The sequence below is a fragment of the Vanessa cardui genome, chromosome 26 (assembly GCF_905220365.1).
Source record: "Vanessa cardui chromosome 26, ilVanCard2.1, whole genome shotgun sequence".
Classification (NCBI taxonomy): Eukaryota; Metazoa; Arthropoda; class Insecta; order Lepidoptera; family Nymphalidae; genus Vanessa; species Vanessa cardui.
In genome coordinates this window covers 9,607,770-9,628,127 of record NC_061148.1, presented here as the reverse complement: position 1 = coordinate 9,628,127, position 20,358 = coordinate 9,607,770, and the positions used below count along the sequence as shown (strand labels likewise).

The following is a 20,358-nucleotide window of genomic DNA, read 5'->3' as shown; positions in this document are numbered from 1 at the left end:
CAACATATGCTTAAGTGAACCTTAATATCGTTTACTTAAGGGTTGTTATTGTATAACATGTTTATGGTAATGTAATTTATACAAGCTACTATATATCTTACATGTCACGTGTCCCAAAGGGCATTGTACGAAGCTTTATTATTGGGTTATGTGGACTTATTTTGATAGATTAATAAATATTTTTGCCTCTATTTAGATTATTGGATATTCATTTGGTATTGTTTTCGTGATTAATTAAATATCATCCTGATTTATTTTATATGTAATATGTGTGGAAAATATTTGATATCGGGCTAGGGTTATATTTTAATTATATCATTGCCTTCTATCAAGTACTTTTCTATAAGGGATCGCAGTCGTGAAAAGTTGAAAAACGAAAACATACACAAATTTGGTCCTCAAAATTTTATAACTATTGGAGTCAATGACAAAATCCTGCGTTCACAATTCAGAACGGGTCACGGAAAGCTATCGGCTCTTCCTATCAATTAATAGTGAATGTCAGCTCGGAGATAGAAAATTGGCGGTCATAGGTGTACCCTCGGACCCTTGAAAATGAAGCCATCATTCGTGTGTTTCAGCGCTTTCCAGTAGTTATCAAGAACTACTTTTAATGGTTTAACGGTGTTTTTTTAAACCATTTAAACCATTTATTTTGCTACACACATACATTACATAGATTATACAGAAAGAAAAAAAAATCAATTTAAAGAACACAGTGTAGGTAGCAAGGGGTTCATCTCAGTATAAGCTGTGCTAAAGCACAGCACTGATTTTCAGATGGCCCCTGACTATTGGGTAAACATATACACATGCGCGCACACGAAAATAAGTAAATGAAATTATAAGAACAAAAACTAAAAACTAAAAAGCCCTTATACTAAAAAAAAAGAAACATATCACACAAAAAGAAAAACATCACAAGGAACTTAGGGATAAGATAGACAGACAGACAGACTTAGACATAAGACATTAAAATTGAATATGATTAATACTAATCTTTTTATGATAAAGATAGGCCTACAAGCAAATGGGCCATCTGGTGGTAAGTGTTCACCACCACCTATAGACAATGGTGCTATAAGAAATATTAACCATTCCTTAACACAACCAATGCGCAAAAACCTTGGGAACAAACATTTTAAGTCCATTGCACTAGTTACTGACTCACTCACCCTTCAAATCGGAGCACTACAGTATTGCGGCCAGCGGTAGAATATCTATTGGGTGGAAAACACCGGGCACAAAGCCCTGACACCAAGGAATTTGTGTTCCTTAGAATAATTAAAAAAAATATATTATTATTATTTTTATTGAATAAATCCAAATTTGTAATAGAATTTAAAATATAAATAAAACAAGAACTGTTCAACATAAATCTAACGGTGAATTTATCTTAGGATCACTTTTTAGTTACCATTTTGCAAGTTTCGTACAGGTAACTGACTCGGATTGTGTATTTTGCCGAAAAGCGTTGCCAAGAAAATTCGACCTTTTTATACATACAAAGAGAGAAATATGTGTCTTTTTTGTTCCACGGTTTAAGTACACGAATATATATTACATAGCCTAGAAATCATTAAGAAAGTAACGGTCTTAAAATAAAAGTTTCGTATTGGTATTTAATAGTCGGTTATGGACCGGTTTTATGTTACTTTATCAACGAATCAACTTCTAATGCTTGTCTGCGTCTCTAGAAGGGGATATTTATGAAAGCAGATAAGCAAATGGGCCACCTGATGGAGTGCTATTCGTCCCTTTACACAAGTACTGCAAGGAGACGAAACCACTTCGTATTTTATACTAAACTAACTTTGCTTACACTGGCTCACATCATTAAAACAGTTGTACAAAAAATTGTTAATCGGTGGTTTGTTTTTCTATTTAATTTAATAAAAAACTGGTAAATGAGCCACTCGATTATGAGACACTGACGCCACAAAAAACATCAACGACACTTTTCATTGCCAGTGAGTGAGATGCTAACCTTGATGATGCGATGTCCCCTGCACCTGCAGCGATACTGACACACTCATCCTTCAAACATCCTTATTATAGTTGCGTGTTAAAATTTAAGCGTTTGAAGCACGGTCGAAATAAGATTCAATGTCATCAAAAGCTTAATTAGCCAATAAAGAGATTATTTTAATCATCTTACTAACTACATCGGAATCTACTTGCGTTTATCATTTTTTTCGAATTCCAACTCTAATATTTTTAAGGCTACAACATCATAAGGCCATGGGTTCAATCCCCAGATCAGATCAATAAAAGATCCGAAAACCAAAAACCGAAACATTAATAAGTATTGCTGTTTGGCTATAGGTTAATTACTAAGTATTACTAAGTAGTAAGGCTTATACAAAGGCTACCACCGTGGAAATAATAATGGACAAACTGGTGGTATCAGACAGGTATATAGACCTGAACTGTATATAGATACAGTAATAGTATTACAGCAGTAATAATTAATTGTGATAGTACACTGATTTAGTTATCCAAAGAGATTACGTTTTGCTATCCAGTTGGGAAATATGTCAACATTCTTGGCATTCTGCCCGAAGGTGTCAAGCCTCAAAGTGAATCACCGAGGAGTGTTTTATCGGAGCTCGTATTGTTTGAGGGCGATGGCTCAGTGGTTAGACAACGTGTATCTGAAACAAAGATTTTTATTCAACAACAGCCTGTAAATTCCAACTGCTGGGCTAAAGGCTTCCTCTCCCTTCGAGGAGAAGGTTTGGAACATATTCCACCACGCTGTACCAATGCGGGTTGGTGGAATACACTTGAAATTGTGAAATGAAATGTGGGTGAAATTTGTCACCGCTAAGCACTTGATGAATTATAAAGACAAATTAAGCACATGCCTGGGTTTGAACCCGCAATCATCGGTTAAGATGCACGCGTTCTAACCACTGGGAAATTTCGACTCGATTTTTATTCGATTACATTGAAATAAGTAAAAGTAAAAAGTATACCTATTTTATGTTACAATGCATGTAATGCTTGCGTAGACTTTGTAGGGTGCTCTATGCTTTTTGATGTCTCATAAATATATCTCACTGAGGGCATACATGTAAATGGTTTATCTGGTAAACAAGTTAACAAATTTTAATAATGCTTTACGTACAAGAATTTTTATTTGATTATAATATTATTTATTATTCATATAAAAAATATTTACTCCTATAATTTAATTTAAGGTGATCAAAGTAAAGCAGTTAGTAGCAAATAAATTGTATATTTAAGAAACCAATAATATGTAATATAAGTGAGCATAAATAATATGAAATAATAAAATATTAGAAAAAACATGAATAGGTAGAATATATGTAAAGTTTTATATTAAATCACTAAATCAAAACATTAGTTACGTGTTGAGTTAGAGGTACTTGGTCCATTAACAACAATTACATTGGACTGAAACAGTGGATATTTCGTACTACAAGTATCAAAAATATTGGAAAATATAAGAACTTTTGACGACTTCCGTGGTCGAGTAGTGTGTACACTGGTTTTGATGGTTTCGACACTCCGAGGTCCCGGGCTGGATTCCCGGCTGAGTCGATGTAGAAAATGTTTACTAGTTTTCTATGTCTGGGATCTGGGTATTTGTAGTCCCGTCGTTACTTCTGATCTTCTATAACACAACTGCTTTAGCTACTTACGTCGGGATTTACGTATATCTAATAATTAGTCAAAAAAAACTACAACAACCTTTTACGTGACCTCAAACATACCAGAAGAATAATTACAAATACCTTTACTATATTATTAATGATTTTTTAAGCATTAATTTTGCATTATAACATCGCATCAAGTTGCGGGCAAGTACTAGTGTTAGTTATGTTAATAATGCCTCGTCTACACGTGCCCTGTCAACTCACAGGGCTGATTTATGTGACATTATTGCTTATGTGACGCAGACGAGTCACTCGAGCGAAATTATAAGATTTTATATCTTATAATATGAATAAAATCCGTGCTATCCTAAATCCTATTTTTTGAAAATTCGTTGACGCAAATAATTCAATTACAGGGAAAAAGAGAAGAGGCCATAGATATGTGAAAAATTGTGTAACATCATAAAACAAGTTATAGACAAACGTATGATTTTATCCAAATCAGTTACGCACTATAAAAGTTCGATAGATTAGTATTGGATTACCCAGGTGATACATAATATGGAGTATGTTTCTTGCAGTGAACGTTTCTTGTCGGAAAACGACAAATATCTTCAATGAGTATTCCGATAAGGTGTGGGTAAAACATATCAATATATGGCGCTAACTGAAGTTTCTACAATATTGCTTTATGATTCATTTCCATGCCTCGCTGCGACTGATGATAACTTTTGAAAGAACTCGAAACTCACAGTAGAACACGAGCGTGAAATGTCAGTCATGTGATATGCGAAACCGGTGCGGAAAAATTAGATTATGTACCGATGTTGATACAGCTCGCTTAGTATATTTCAGTTACTTTCATAGTATAATGTCATACGGTATTGTGCTGTGGGGCAATGCAGCCGCTATCCATGACATATTTGTGCTACAGAAGAGGGCTATTCGCGCAATCTATAACCTAGGAGCTAAAGAATCGTTAAGAAATAAATTTAAAGAAATCAAGATATTGACTGTTGCTTCTCAATATATATTCTCTAATGTTATGTATGTACGAAAAAATATTAATGATTTCATGAGAAAATGTGATACTCATAACATTGGTACAAGGAACAAACACAAACTTGTTACTCCTGTTACTCGACTGCATAGAGTCAGTAACTCCTTTGTGGGGCAATGTATACGGTTTTACAACAGGATCCCAGAAAGCGTTCAAAATGCCTCTGTTGCCAAATTTAAAAAAATATTAAGGAACGCTTGTGTGCAAAAGGTTTATTATACAATTAATGAGTTTATGATCGACAGCACACCTTGGGAATGAAACGATCGCCTCCAGGCTATTTCATCTCATATTAAATTGTTTATTTATATAATACATAAGCGGACAAAAAAAAACCCGCTGAGTTTCTTTCGCCGGATCTTCTCAGGTCAGGGTATTTTCTTTTCCGAACCGGTGGTAGTGTTTCAATTGACCATCAATAAGTAAGTGTAATGCTTCTATATTGAATAAAGTTATTTGAGTTTGAGTTTGAGGTGTATCACTACATCTCGATTGTCGATATTCCACGAGTGAGATACGAACAAAATTTAATTTTTTTTTAAATTAATAATGCATATCTACGGATGTTTGATCCGTATCTTTGCTTATGATATTTTTTCCATAATTTAAAATATTTTATTAAGTGTAATTCAGTCTTAACTTTAGTATTATTAACGACAGTATAATTTGCATATATTAATACAAGCTTATTAATTTATTTTATTAGGGCTGGTTCGTTTTTTGCCCAGAGGATCGGAATTGCGATTCAACGGGGAAATGCTGCTAGCATTCTTGCCACCATTCCACGCGGTCAAGATTTATACATTAACTAGTTTTAGTTCATATTTGTGTATATTTAATCATTTACTGTTATTAATTCTTATGTTAATAAATTAATTTATAAAGTACAAGCTTAAATGAGATTCTTCAAGGATGATCTTTTCATTGACTCGAAGTGTGTGCCATTGATTCTTCTAACACGGATTAGAACTTAGGACAATCCAAAACCAAACTAAATACTATCCCAACTCTGCCACACAGCGATAATAGATAGAGGAGATAAAATAAACGATCAAGTAGAGCTCAGCGACAAACTCAAATATGTCCCAAATATTTCTCATCCAAACTAAACAACAGATGCTCTGAAAAAGTCTTATACATTTGTTACGTTTAATAGGAAAACCCTTTTATACAAGCCAGTAACGACTACACCCTGCGATAACAGTCTTTCTTTACGATCTGCTAATATTAGTCGTAACCTCGCTACGTGCCATTTCTAATGTCGCTGAGAAATATCACGAAAGTAACGCGACGTCAGGTGCGTGAATTCGAACATTTCTCGCATAATATTGGTTACCCTTTGGTTTGCATGAATATATCTATATCTGATACTTAATAATATTACAGCTAATTTTAAAATATATATATAAACACAAGAGATAAGGTAGGTACAAGTATTAGTGTTTCGAATTACCATGAGTACACTATTAATACTATTATGGAACGCCTTACAAACTGATTTTAAGTTAATTAAGCATCATCAAATGTCAAAAATTATTAATTGATAAGGGGTTTTTTCCTCAGTAAAATAGAAAACTGCTAAGTTTCTTAATATGTTTTTAATTGTAATAACTTTAGTAGTTTTACTAATATATGTAGATAAATTTATACCTCGGAGAAGGATAGTTTTGGATAAGGTTTTTATACGTAGCAGACAACGCATACCATCGGTTTTATTGTATAGAAGGTTCTATTTATATAAAATGTATTTCGGTTTAATCAATGACGTTTTACGTAATTGCAAGAATGATTTCAATAGTATGACTAATGCACATCCTTTGCAAAATCCAACAATACCGACCAGCCTGCAGTAGAGCTCGGTGTGTATGGATTTGGTGAAATGAAGTCAGTCAGCCTTGCATTTAATTCCTCCAGTTAGGATTTCAAATTAGGAATTCCAATTTAATTTTGTGTCGCGCAGCAAAGTTGCGAAATTTTCGAATAGTTAACTAATGCCTCTGACAGCAGCCGACCTAAAACAAGTCCGTAGACCTGATTTTCAGATTTGTGAGCGCGATGTCCCGCGTATCCGGAATATATAAATTACACTGTTACCTGCAGCTGGCCAGAAGGGTGGCCATGGAGTCTGCATGATTACAAAGAAACATTCATGTTGTATTTAAGTTCGTATGTTACAATTATGTGCCGAATAATTACGTTAATTCAATTATTCCTGTTGCTAAGAAGACTATTGCTATACATGACAGACCAGATGTTTTTTTTTCTACTTTTTCACTTCACTCTTCGATATGATTCCACCACGCTTTTCCAATGCGGGTTAGTGGATATATCTGGCAAAAGTACAGTCTTCCGCCTTTTGTCAAAATGGGAATATATGTTTAGTTAAATTATAAATTCAAATGGCTAAAGTTACTCAAGTGAAACATGTTCCTGTGCGATGGGTTCCTTTTTTACATTTGATATTTAATGGCTACGTTAATGATATCAAGTAGGAATATCCCAAGCTTGACACCGCGTGTGGTGTCAAAGCGCGCGTGTTCCAATCTACTACGTGAGACCTCCTGTCACGAGTGTATGAGCTTTTCGAAATATTTTTATAAATATAGACTGCCTCTTACTTCGATTACCTCCACAGGCAAAATCACACGATGATATGTGAAACACTATATGGGAAGCTGTCTTATTTAATCTGAGTGTGTGCATATGAATGAATTGAATAAACTGAGTAAATTTTTGTGGAAGGCAATCGAGCTAATTTATCTCTATCATCAATATCCAACAGTATAATTAAATAAATATGTTATATATACCTTTATATATAACAATATATCTTTTATGATACTTGGTATCCATGATTATATTTCCCTTCATCAATGCAGCACCAACTTTGGGAAACCTATGATGTTCATAAAAATATTTCGATACTGGTTGACTTCTGTGACATTTGAGCTGTAAAGTCCATGATGGGAGGATGATACCTATACAGACGGTTCTCCCTATAATAGTAGAGTACAATAATATATGACATAGGAAATATATGAATAAGATCAAAATCATAGTCGTGTGGAGTTGGGGCAAGAATGTTCGTAAAATTTCCCGCTAAGTCGAAATTCTATGGGCAAAAACTTGTCCGTCTGCTACCAGTGAATTTAATAAAACGGATATCGCCTAGCTATTTTATTATTTTATTCATACAAAAATCTATTCTAATATTATAAATGTGAAAGTAACTCTTCCTGTCTGTCTGTCGGTCGCTTTTTAACTGCCAAACCAATGAACTGAATTTGACGAAATTTGCTATAAAGCAAACTTGAACTCCAAAAAAGCACGTAGGCTACTTTTTTGCCTAACAGATTACAACCAATCCCCTAAAACTCACCGACGCCACGGGTGAAAACTAGTATTCTATGATAACAAAAAAAAATTGAGTATTCGATCAATACCTTTGAGTACTAGTTTTTATTAATATTGTTAAATAATGATGAACGTGAATGTATCTTCAAAGAAATATACGAAAAAACATAAGTACATACAGAGATATTTACTTACGCTACATAAATAACGTCTTCCATATACCGCCCTAACATGATCATAGAAGATACCGGCTTGTATACAAATGAGCTCACAAAACAGCTACAGTAGAAATGGCATCACTAATACATTGAAGTAATAAAATAACCCATTTAGTTTGACATCGTCTGAATTGTTTATCTGTTCTGCAACTTAAATGTACTAAAAAATGAGACATTGGGTTTTGATCTGTTCAGTCTTCTTTTAATTTATTACAATTGTTGGATAATACTAGATTGATCAGATTGAAGGTCATTCATTATACTGGCGCCCAACATGGGGCACTTTGGGCGCCAGTATATTATTTCACTTTGAGCATAAAATATTATCACGTGAATAAAACAATAAATTATTTACATGATAAAAGAATGTTTATCGATGCGATTTATGGCAGATAAACTCAGCTTTAATAACATAAGAATTAATAACATTAAATGCTTAAATATAAGCTACAAATATGAACAAAAACTAGTTAATGTACAAATCTCGACCGCGTGGGAAAACTTACTAAATACTTGTAAATCAGCTTGGTAATAATTAAACATTAGAAAAACAAAATTACTCTGTTAACGAAAAGAGTCATTTGAGAGCTTTTTTATGACAAACATGACGCATAGCATTTCTGATACAGTTGTTAATCATTGAATACGCCGCTGCTGAGAATATAAATTGATACATATTGCATTACAAGATCAGGAGCGATAGTATTTTGTATGCATCAACAACCATAGAGACCGAGCTGGTCTATCAGCCGCCCAACTAACATGTAATATCGTATTTTCCGCTTCTAAATACACTACTATATAAAACTGTGTTTCTTTCAAGGCAAAATGACCTCCGTGGTCGAGTGGTGTGTACACCAGTTTTCATGGGTACGCCACTTCGAGGTCCCGCCTTCGATTCCCGGCCGAGTCAATGTAGATTATCATTAGTTTTCTACGTTGTCTTGGGTCTGAGTGTTTATGGTACCGTCGTTACTTCTTAAAAGATACAACATATTTGAGAATCAAAGCTTAACTATTTATTTTGTCAAATCAGTTCACAACTACCCACAATCATATAATATTAATTAATCATTCATTACAAACATAACATACCTTCCCCTCACACATTTAAGTTATTTATTACATGTAAAGATTTGCCCAATTACAACAATAAAATAATTTGGAAATTAATTAATTATCATTCTGTAGTATTTGGTATGCCAATTATATCCGGCCACAATTCTGGTGGCGGTATTTCAATAGGTTCATCTGTTTGTAGTGAGTCAGAGTTTGATCTAGGTGATAAAGATACAGGAGGCATGGTTCTATCTTGAGGCTCATTATTTTGTCTAGTCGCCTCAACACTGCGAGCCAGAATTTGATCAACATGCCGACGTTGTAATACTCCGTCTTCTGTCCTCACCAGATACGATCTGGGACCCTCTACCATCTCTACTACAGCCCTCTTCCATTTCTCACCTGGTCCACACATACGAATCAGTATCGGTTGGTCCACTGTGAAAGCTCTTCTTGGTGAGGTTTGGGCTGCATTATCCAACTGTAACTCAGTACGACTTGGTACAGCATCTGGGTGTAAATTAGACACTGCTGTTCTGTATTTACGCCCATTTAACATCTCAGCTGGACTTTTGTTAGTAGTAGTGCAAGGTACTGTACGCAAATAGTATAAAACTCTAGGGAGTTTTTCACTCCATGGTATCTCCAACTCAGACAATTTATTCAATTTATTTTTGAAACTTTGTATACTCCTTTCAATTTGGCCATTGGTAGCTGGATGATATGGTGGAGAATACAAATGTTGTATCCCATTTTTGCTTAGGAAATTATTAAACTCTTCAGAAACAAAAGTCCTACCATTATCAGAAACTAATACATCAGGAAGTCCCTGAGATGCAAATATTTTCCTGAGAATTGTTGTTACACTGGTACTATTCATAGACGTAACAATCTCTGCTTCCAACCATTTACTGTGGCTGTCAATTAATAATAGAAAAGTTTTACCTTGGAATGGGCCTGCAAAATCTATATGCACTCTTTTCCATGGCTTTTCAGATACAACCCACGTCTGCGGGTCCCTTGGTGGGTTGTTTCTTACCGCTTGACACTGATGACATCCAGAAACTAATCTCTCTATCTCCTTATCCATTCCATACCACCAAACATATCCTCTAGCATAAGCCTTAGTTTGCACAATTCCTGCATGTGGAGCATGTAATAACTTTAACACATCCTCCTGGAGGGTTTTAGGGATAACAACTCTATTGCACCACAGTAAACAACAACACAATAAAAACAGTAAAAACAATCTTTACTATGTGATAGAGCTTCTTTGCGCTGCCAAAATGGTTGTAAGGTAGGATCGGAGTTTGAACGTGGCCATCCATGTAGCATGTTAAACATAACCTTCCGTAAATCCGGATCTTTTTTCGTCTCCGATGCTACCTTATTAGCATCTAAGTTCCAGCCATCTGGAGTCTCATCCAGTAATAAAACATCCTTGAGAGGAGCTTCCTCCACAGAAGCCGTAGGAAGCCATCTACTAAGAGCATCAGCATTACCAATCAACTTTCCTGCTCTGTACTTAATAATATACTGATAACAGCTTAATTTTAATGACCAACGCAACATTCTAGGTGATATCTGTTCTGGTATTGGTTTATCTGGATTAAACAAACCAACCAAAGACTTATGGTCTGTTATAATAGAAAATTTACGACCCGCTAAATATTCATGAAACTTTGACAATCCAAATATTATTGCTAAAGCCTCCTTGTCAATTTGTCCATAACATCTTTCATGTTTCTGCAGAGTTCTCGATGCCATCATAATTGGCCTTTCAGAACCATCATCCATTACATGTGCAATGTTTGCTCCTAAACCATAATCAGATGAATCACAAATAAGGAGCAATTCTCTATCCAGCTCATATCCTACCAAAGTCAATTCCGAAGATAGAAGATTCTTAGCCGTATCAAAAGCTATTTGTTCAGGTTCACCCCAATTCCAAGGTCTCTTAGAATCTAGCAAGCGGTACAGTGGTTCCAAAAGTGTAGCCTTATCGGGTAAAAACTTTTCATAAAAGTTATACAGGCCTAAAAATGCTCGTAAAGTTTCTTTATTTGTTGGTGCTGGTTTCTCACGAATCTCCTTAACCTTAGCTGGTGCCGGGTGTAAGCCATTAGCATCAATCATATGACCAAGGAAAGTGATACTTTCAGCTGCAAATATACATTTTGATACATTTAAGCGAAAACCCATATCATGCAATTTATGTAAAACTTCATACAATCGCTGTTCATGCTCTTCTTCATTCCGGCCCATAATTGCTATATCATCTAATAAACAAGCAACTCCCTCCTTGTCAGCAAAGGCTGTAGACATCACCCGTTGGAATATAGCCGGTGCTGCATTTACACCAAATGCTAGGCGATTCATTTTCATTAATCCAATAGGGGTGTTCAGAGTTAAAAGCATTGCTGTCTTATCATCCACTTTTAATTGTGTATAAGCTTGTTTAAGGTCTAGTTTACTGAATACACGACCACCACTCAGCTTTACAAAAGCCTCCACCGCTTTAGGAAGTGGAAAAGAATCTACATCAATTGCCGCATTAACTGTAGCTCGGTAATCACCACAAATCCGTAGTGACCCATCATCCTTTTTCACAATGCGTAACGGAGTAGCCCAATTGGAGTAATTTACAGGAGTTAGAATTCCTTGATCCACCATTTTATTTAATTCTTCATTAACTTGCTGTTTTAAAGGAAACGGAATTGCTCGGGCTTTTAAAAATTTTGGTGTAGCATCAGCACGTACATGTAAAGACACCAGTGGTCCCTTATATTCTCCTAATTCACTAGCAAATAATCCAGGAAACTGATTCACTAAATTTGTTATCTTATCTTCAGACCAACAAAGTCCAACAATTTCAATATTTAATCCATGAAACCAATTCCGACCTAAGAAACTAGGTCCTTTGCCCGAAACCACTATCAAGTCACATCGAGCTTCCTTAGCACCCAACTTCACATGTACATTTACTTCACCGAGTACTTTTAATGTTTCACGAGTCCATGTTACAAGTTTTATATTAGTAGCATTAAGTGAAGGAGGAATTGACCACAATTTATTGTATGTATCTTCAGAAATAATAGTTCTTGATGCTCCAGAGTCAATTTCCATAGTCACTTTAACACCTTCAATCATAACATCTGCTGTTATCGGCTGACGATAATTTTCGGAGCAGACATATATACCCATCATAGATCTATCACTGAATGTTGCCTCCTCCCCACTGTTTTCAATATTAGAGATATCCTGCGTCTTTCCAGATCGTTTATTGCATACAGCTGCAATATGCCCAAATCTCTTACAATAAAAACATCTTGCTTTTATAAATGGACATTTCTCTCCTGGCTTATATGCACGCGAACAGTGTCGGCAATCATTGGATCTGATTTTATAATATCCATGGGTTCTGTAACATGGAACGGAGTTTGCTTTGTCTCATTAGCATCGGGGTACAAATCAAGTAATGCCGCTTGGTGATTAAGACACGTCTGTACAGCTGTCTCATATGTTAAATCTTTAATCTTCAATAATTCACGCCTTAAGCGGTCATCACGCACACCCAACACTAACCGGTCTCTTAACTGACGTTTTAAATCCACAAAATTACATTTGGCGCCTAGTAAACTTATCGCCGAAACAAAATCTTGCACGCTTTCACTTTGTAATTGATGACGTTTATGAAATTTTCCCGCTTGTAAAATTTCGTTAACTTCTGGCTCATAAAACTGATCCAAAACACGAAGAATGTCGCTAAAGTTCACATTCGTTGGTCGATTTGGAACCAATAGTGATGCAATTAATGAATAAGTCTCCTTCCCGCATTGGGATAAAAACAAAGAACGCGCTTTGTCAAGGTTGGTTTCTTCATAACCCGCGGCATCCAGAGCACACAATAATTATTCTTTATAATCACACCACTTGTCCGTTTTAGGGTTAAATCGTCCGGGAAACACTATATTAGCAATATTCGATGCCATTTTCCACAAAAAATTATTAATTTTCCACAGTCGCCATTAAAAGATACAACATATTTGAGAATCAAAGCTAAACTATTTATTTTGTCAAATCAGTTCACAACTACCCACAATCATATAATATTAATTAATCATTCATTACAAACATAACACTTCTGATTTTCCATAACACAAGTGCTTTAGCTACTTACATTGGGATCAGAGTAATGTATGTGAAGTTGTCTCATTTATAAAAAAATAAAAAAGGCAATATTATAGCAATTGTTACTTTGTTTAATATATTATTAAGTAAGTGTGGCGGTAGGTAAACATCATTGTTATTGGCGCTGTAAAAAACTGATATGTACGAGTATACAAATATAGCTGGCAAAGCGCTGCGAACCATCAAATCAAAGGTATTACGCCTCAAGTAAATCACTCTTCAAACCGAAACACAGCAATACGATTTATTGCTGTCTGGCGGTATAATAAATTATGAGCGGGTCCTACCTACCCGGATGGGCTGGCACACAGATCTACCACGGGCACCTTTATCAGCATGCCCAACTATGTTTAAGAGAATTGCTTAAGTTGTATCTCGATCACAACGATTTGTCTCGTCCGTATCTTCTCCACTCCGATGAACATATCCGGATTAATTTAAACTAATCCGTCATAACTAAAATCTTAATTAATCTAAATTAATTCTAATTAAAATAGATTTCATAGCTCAATTAGGTAACATCCTTTGATATAGCTTTATGGAGACGATTGAATTTGTGCAAAGCATAATAACTTAATTAATACTCGTTCCGGTAACACACAAAGAAACCGAATCGGTTAATTTCAATAATCTAGGAAGGCAAAAAGTAAAGTAAAAACTTCTAAATAGAAGTAAAAAGCAGGGACATTTTTCCACCACAGTTAGGTGATATGGGCCAAGATTCATGTGTCATACTGAGTCATCTCAGTCAAGAAAAATATAAGGAGTAAGAAAACAACTTCTTTTTAGGGTATATATATTTTTATTTCCAGTTGCAAAAACCCATCTACCGATGTAGGGAGGGTATTATCAATATTCTATCGCCCAACATATTTGTATTGCTACATTCAAACTGGCCTTGTACAAATAGGCTTTCAGTCATCTTAGATACCTTGTAAAAGTACATTGACGATGTACAAAGTAGTTTGTGTTTGTGATGGCGAGTGTGAGTGGGATGGTTCGTTTTTTAGTTTATTTTGGTTATTTTCACAGTATTATGTCATATGGCATATTACTTTGGGGTAAGCTGCAGATATTAAATCTGTCTTTATTTTACAAAAGAGAGCAATTCGGTTTATTTATAATCTTGGAGCTAGAGACTCTCTTCGGCATGTTTTTAACAAAGTGGGAATACTCACTATTGCGTCGCAATATATTTACAACAATATTATGTATATTCACAGTAACATTTATCACATTGATAAAATCAGTGATAATCATTGTATGTGCAGTAGGAGTAAGGATAAGCTTATAACGCCAAGTTTCCGACTCCGCAAAGTCTATAAATCCTTCTTGGGGCAAGGTATCCGTTTCTATAATAAAATTCCGCAGACATTTTTAACTTTGCCGTTTAGTAAATTCAAATCTAAATAAAACTAATTATAACGGATGAACAGTTTGTAAAGGGATATTACTCTTGATAGGTCTCAAGAACTGGCTCACTTTCTTATGAGGCTTGTAAACGGTTTTAATCGAAGCTCGCTTCAAGATGTTGCCAATCCTGTCTGTAACTCCTTTCACATATGGTAGAAATGCAGGTTGTCGCTCAACTGTGGGTGGCTTGATACGGCTTCTGCGATGCTGGCGAGGCACGGGCAGCTTGTTCTGGTGGAGTGCAAGCTTGACCTGACGTAGCTCGTCCTCTAGGTGTTCAGCATCGCAGAGATGGTGGGCTCTCTGAAACAAACGTTGTCGTGACCACGAACACTGCAAAGTGCTCGAAACGTCGGGATGTTTAAAAATAATTAATATACGCGATTCATCCGTTATAATTAGTTTTATTTAAATGTGTAATAATCGCGAAAATTTAAGACAACATTAAATTCAAATCGTTTGTAAAAAATACATTGGTAGAAAAAGCATATTATTCGATACAAGATTTTATAGATGATAAAAAAGCGTGGAGTTATTACCTGTTGACTTCCAAGCAGGATACATTAATTTCAATAATTGTATTTAATTAACATGACGTTGTATTTTTTAAATGTTAAAAAAGAGTAACTACTGAGTTTCCTGCCGGTTCTTCTCGGTAGAATCTACTTTCCGAACCGGTGGTAGCTTCACTTAATTGTAAAATGACGATTCAAAAGTGCTTATAAATTCCTACTTGAATAAAGTTTATTTTGATTTTTATTTTTTTCTTTTTGATTTTTTTTGGTAGATATGAAACTGCAAATCCCCGAGATGTACCTGATCTAAAGTTACTAGCATAGGTCCTGGGCCTGGTTTCCTTCTGGTCGTGTGCGAGTTGAGATCCCATCAGATTATAAAACCAAGGGTTAAGCCCGTTTGTGCGGACAAACTTGTGGACTAAAATTTGTCCTGGGTTGTTGGCTGATCTCTTGGGATTTTCCGCCGAGATAGAAATAGCTGAGAACGACATCATCTGCACAACAACTATTTACCGTTAGGTAATTGCATCTGTTTTTTTAAGGAACATAAAAAAAGACAATTATGCAAGTAACTCATTTTGAAGCCCTTTTATACGTAGGCTGATAAAATTCTTCTTATGATACGATGAACAGCATTTTTAGGGTTCCATAGCCAAATGATAAAAAACAGAATCCTTATAGATTTGTTTTGTTTCTCTGTCTGTCCGTCCATATATCATAGCCATTTTTTTCCGAAACTATATCAACTATACTGTTGAAACTTGCTAAGTTTATGTATTCTGTGAACCGCATCACGCAAAAATAGAAAAAAAAAACAATAATATTTCATAAAACCCTAAAGAGTGATATAGAGGATTTTAATATCATTTTTTTCTTATCTAAATAGTTCCCGCGACAGACTCTGTTTTACTTGCCACTACAGAACCCTTAATGGGCGAGTCGGACTCGCACTTGGCCGCTTTTTAATGGTACCCGTCGCTTATCGGTGAAGTGATTGATGGAATGTCACACGTAAAGGCTCGAAGTGAAGACTGATTGGGTGATCTAAGCTAGGCTTAAGCGCTAACAGGGCTTTAAACATTACAACTTGCTTGTAAACGTGTGTGCTTTTTTCGACTATTGTAAAAACAGTAATATAAAAAATCTTATTGGCATTTTGAGTGGTGTGTACATCGGTTTTTTTTGTATGCCACTCCGAGGCCCCGGGTTCGATTTCCGACCGAATCGATGTACTCGTAGCAAAAGTTTATCAGTAAGTTGTCTTGGGTCTGGGTGTTTGTGGTACCGTTGTTACTTCTGATTTTCCAAATCCAAAATTGCTTTAGCTACTTACATTGGGATCAGAGTAATGTACGTGATTTTGTCCAATATTTATTTATTATTTATTTGACTCCAATCTGTCATTATTAAAAAAAATACTTGCATCTACTGCGCCACGTTACAATATAAACAATCCAAGGTTGGTTAAGATTTAACCACGAATTCAGGTTCAGATAGTTTGGTAGAATACAGTAACAGACACACGTACAAAAATCTTTATATAATGATAATAGTCACCAATACAAACACTCCTATTATTTTTATCTGATTTTTAAATTTCAAATAGTCAATTTAATTCCCATTTGTTTTCACATAGAATAGCTTTTGTGCAATTACGAAGTTATGTTTGCAATATAGATACTTTATTATTAGATAATATATTTGTATCTACTATAAATGCGATAGTATGTCTCTCTGTATGTTTCTAAAGTATAGTTTAATATGAAAAACAAACCCTAAAACGTCTATACATACATATAAACGTATATAGTTATTCGTTTTAATTTAATTTAAGCGATTTATCATTCAACACAATGAATTGAATTGATGATGGAAAGGATACATAATATTTCTATTGGCAATGTCTTGAGGCGTTTGTGTCCAGTTACAGGCAGATTGCCCATTTACCAGTTCACTGAACTATATAACATAAATAAAAGCAGCTGACCAGACGCGTGCTAGTGAGAAATACTCAATGTAAAATCCTGCACATTTTTACTCAGGATATCGAAGTGTTCAACCCTATAGTTATTTTTTTTTATGTTATAGGGGGTAAACTAGCAGAAGGCTCACCTGTTGGAAAGTGATCATCACCGCCCATGGACATCTGCAACATTGGGGGGTTTGCAGGTGCGTCGCTGCCCTTTAAGGAAGGAGTATGCTCTTTTTTTGAAGGTTCCCAAATCGTATCGGTTCGGAAAAATCACCAGCGAAAGCTGTTTGCACAGAGTGTTTGTGTGAGGTAGAAAATGTCTTGCAAAACGCGCTGTTGTGGATTCCCTTATAGTTACTAACTATAAAGGTATATATGAATTAGTAGCTTGTCTATTATCTGTACAATCAGAAATACCAAATCCGACGAAATACAATTAATGCAATCATAGAATGGACGTGGAATTCCTGCAATCAATTTAAAATGAAACCCGAACAGTTTTGGAAGAGATTTTAATAAGCGTTTCGAAACATGTGATGTACGAACGTAAGCCTGATTTAATTATGTATTTGTATTAACGATAGCTTTGCGTAATGAGAATTTGTTCAATAAATTTCACGAATCGAATTTCAAATTATCAGAAATGCCTACTTTAACGGAGCTTTTTGGGGTATCGCTTTCTTTTTAATTGTATTTCGTGTATGTAGGCTGACTGGCAAATGAATTGCCTTCTAATTAATTTATAAATTCTAAATCAATCGAAATTCACTCACAAAATGAATTCAAAACTTATTAAAGTAAGTAAAGTAAAAGCCTGTAAATTTCCCACTGCTGATGTGAGGCCTCCTCTCTCACTAAGGAGAGGGTTTGGAACATATTCCACCACGCTGTTCCAATGCGGGTTGGTGGAATGCACATGTGGCAGAATTTTAATGAAATTAGACACATGCAAGTTTCCTTACGATGTTTTCCTTCACCGTCGAGCACGAGATGAATTATAAACACAAATTAGTTACATATATATATATAGTGGTGCTTGCCTGGGTTTGAACCCGCAATCATAGGTTAAGATGCACGCGTTCTAACCACTGGGCCATCTCAGCTCAAAAAACTCATTAAGTTATCTTATATATTAATAGCGTAAGGCGATTTTTGTCTCAGTGACTATGAGACGATAGTTGATCATAAACAAATGGATATGGTCTGCAATGAAATCGAAATAAAACTGTCATGGGTGCCCAAACTTTAATTAAACGCGAAGTTTTTCAGGTGGATCATTAGTTCAGTATAAACGTTGTGAATTTAACAAAGAAGTTATTGCTGTAGCCTAAGTTACTCGTAGTACTAGTATTATATCTGCTATAAGCCAAACTTATTGCGGGCAGTTGGCGTACCTTCCGACTCGTATAAAAACGACCGCTCGATAGACTGCAGGGCATATAAAGACCTGTGACGCTGTAAAGGCCAGTAGGGCCAACAGCAATACAAAACATATAAAAAAAAAAGACTGCAGGGCACTTTCTCATCAGTCGTCGGTCGGTAAGAGTGTCGGTACTTTCACTACTTAGCAGTGAGATCGTTTATTTATAATTGTGGTTTTGTGTTTATTTATGCGTTTGTCATATCTGAAATTAACGGTTGTTTGTGATTGCTTAATATTTTGAATTACTGTTAAAAATTAAGATTATTTTTAAATAAGTCAGCTATAGGTTGTTTCAATTGTTTTATTGTTTTTAATTATTTTCCCTTCTGATTGCTAAAACTGCTATATTCTAATGAAAGTCCAAGCGGCCCAGAAATAATCCCGAACAAATAAACAGACGCATATACAAAAAAAATGTTATTTTAGTATATATACTATGTATACATTGAGTGTATATTATATACAGACACTCCAATTTTAATACATGCATAAAGTACGGATTTCTTTCGTACCGTGTCAGTATGGACGACGTAGCCTATTTACTGAGACTGATTACGTATTTCAAATAAAAGGATAGCCAGCGCGCAGAGCACGTTACATCTCACCCTGTTTTCCGACACTCTCATAATCCGATTCGTAAATCCGATGCGATCGACGCGATGAGACGCCGAGTTCACGGATTTACGTTCGCTCCGACACACTGGATTGTCACACTGACAACTTTCCAAGAAGCAGCTGCTGAGAACTTCCTGATAGTTAATCCAATAACTTCGATCCGGGATCAGAGCCATCCCGTAAGCCTGTCAGTTAATTACCAAACTAATACGGCCCTTATGACAATATATTACATACTAGCAGTCGCCCGCGTTTCATGGTGTTAGTTGTCATGTAGCAGGCAAAAAAGTAGCCTATGACCTTTTTTGGAGTCCAAGTTTGCTTGATACCAAATGTCATCAAATTCTGTACAATTATTTGGTTGTTATAGAGTAATATACAGAGAGATAGAGTTGCTTTCACATATAAAATATTAATATAGATTAAGATTGTCCGTCCACAAAAAGAGCTGTACATAAAAAAAAAAACCTATCACACGTTTAGCTTACGTTTATTAGAATAATTTATTAAATACTAGTAGTCGCCCGCGGCTTTCTTCGCGTTTAGGGGATTGATTTTCATGTGTCAGGCAAAAAGAGTAGAATACGTCTTTTCTTGGAGTTCAAGTTTGCTTCATACCAATTTAATCAAGTTTAACAGCTTAGTCGTGAAAGAGCGATAGATAGACACACAGAGTTACTTTCACATTTATAATATTAGTATATAGATTTATGAGTACTTTTGGGAAGGACTGTCATTACATTCTAGTAATTGGATTGTATAATTTTATAGCTTAAATCTGATTTGATAACGCATTGTCAGCTATAAATTTGATTGGAAAGCGTTTTTTTAATTATATTATTTTCGATGTCAGAGAGACAAGTATTTCATATTTATAAGACGACCAAGGAGGTTGACATTGTATATAGTCGC

At 35.3% G+C, this 20,358-nt stretch overlaps 1 protein-coding gene across 1 annotated transcript; it reads right to left on the bottom strand.

Moving 5' to 3' along the window:
• Window positions 1–9,435: 9,435 nt before the first annotated feature.
• On the bottom strand, window positions 9,436–12,518 carry LOC124540680 (uncharacterized protein K02A2.6-like). The gene is made up of 3 exons (XM_047118348.1): window positions 10,571–12,518; window positions 10,260–10,454; window positions 9,436–9,716 (listed from the first exon to the last, which is right to left on the bottom strand). Exons 1-3 carry the CDS (start codon window positions 12,516–12,518, stop codon window positions 9,436–9,438), a joined length of 2,424 nt encoding a protein of 807 aa, XP_046974304.1.
• Window positions 12,519–20,358: the final 7,840 nt, after the last annotated feature.

Excerpts from the sequence above, each read along its gene's own strand:
- LOC124540680 (XM_047118348.1), bottom strand. The coding sequence starts at position 12,518 with ATGGGTATATATGTCTGCTCCGAAAATTATCGTCAGCCGATAACAGCA. Across the intron at positions 10,455-10,570 it reads CAAAGAAGCTCTATCACATA|GAATTGTGCAAACTAAGGCT; the intron begins GTAAAGATTGTT and ends CTCCACATGCAG. Across the intron at positions 9,717-10,259 it reads TTTTGCAGGCCCATTCCAAG|GTGAGAAATGGAAGAGGGCT; the intron begins GTAAAACTTTTC and ends TGTGTGGACCAG.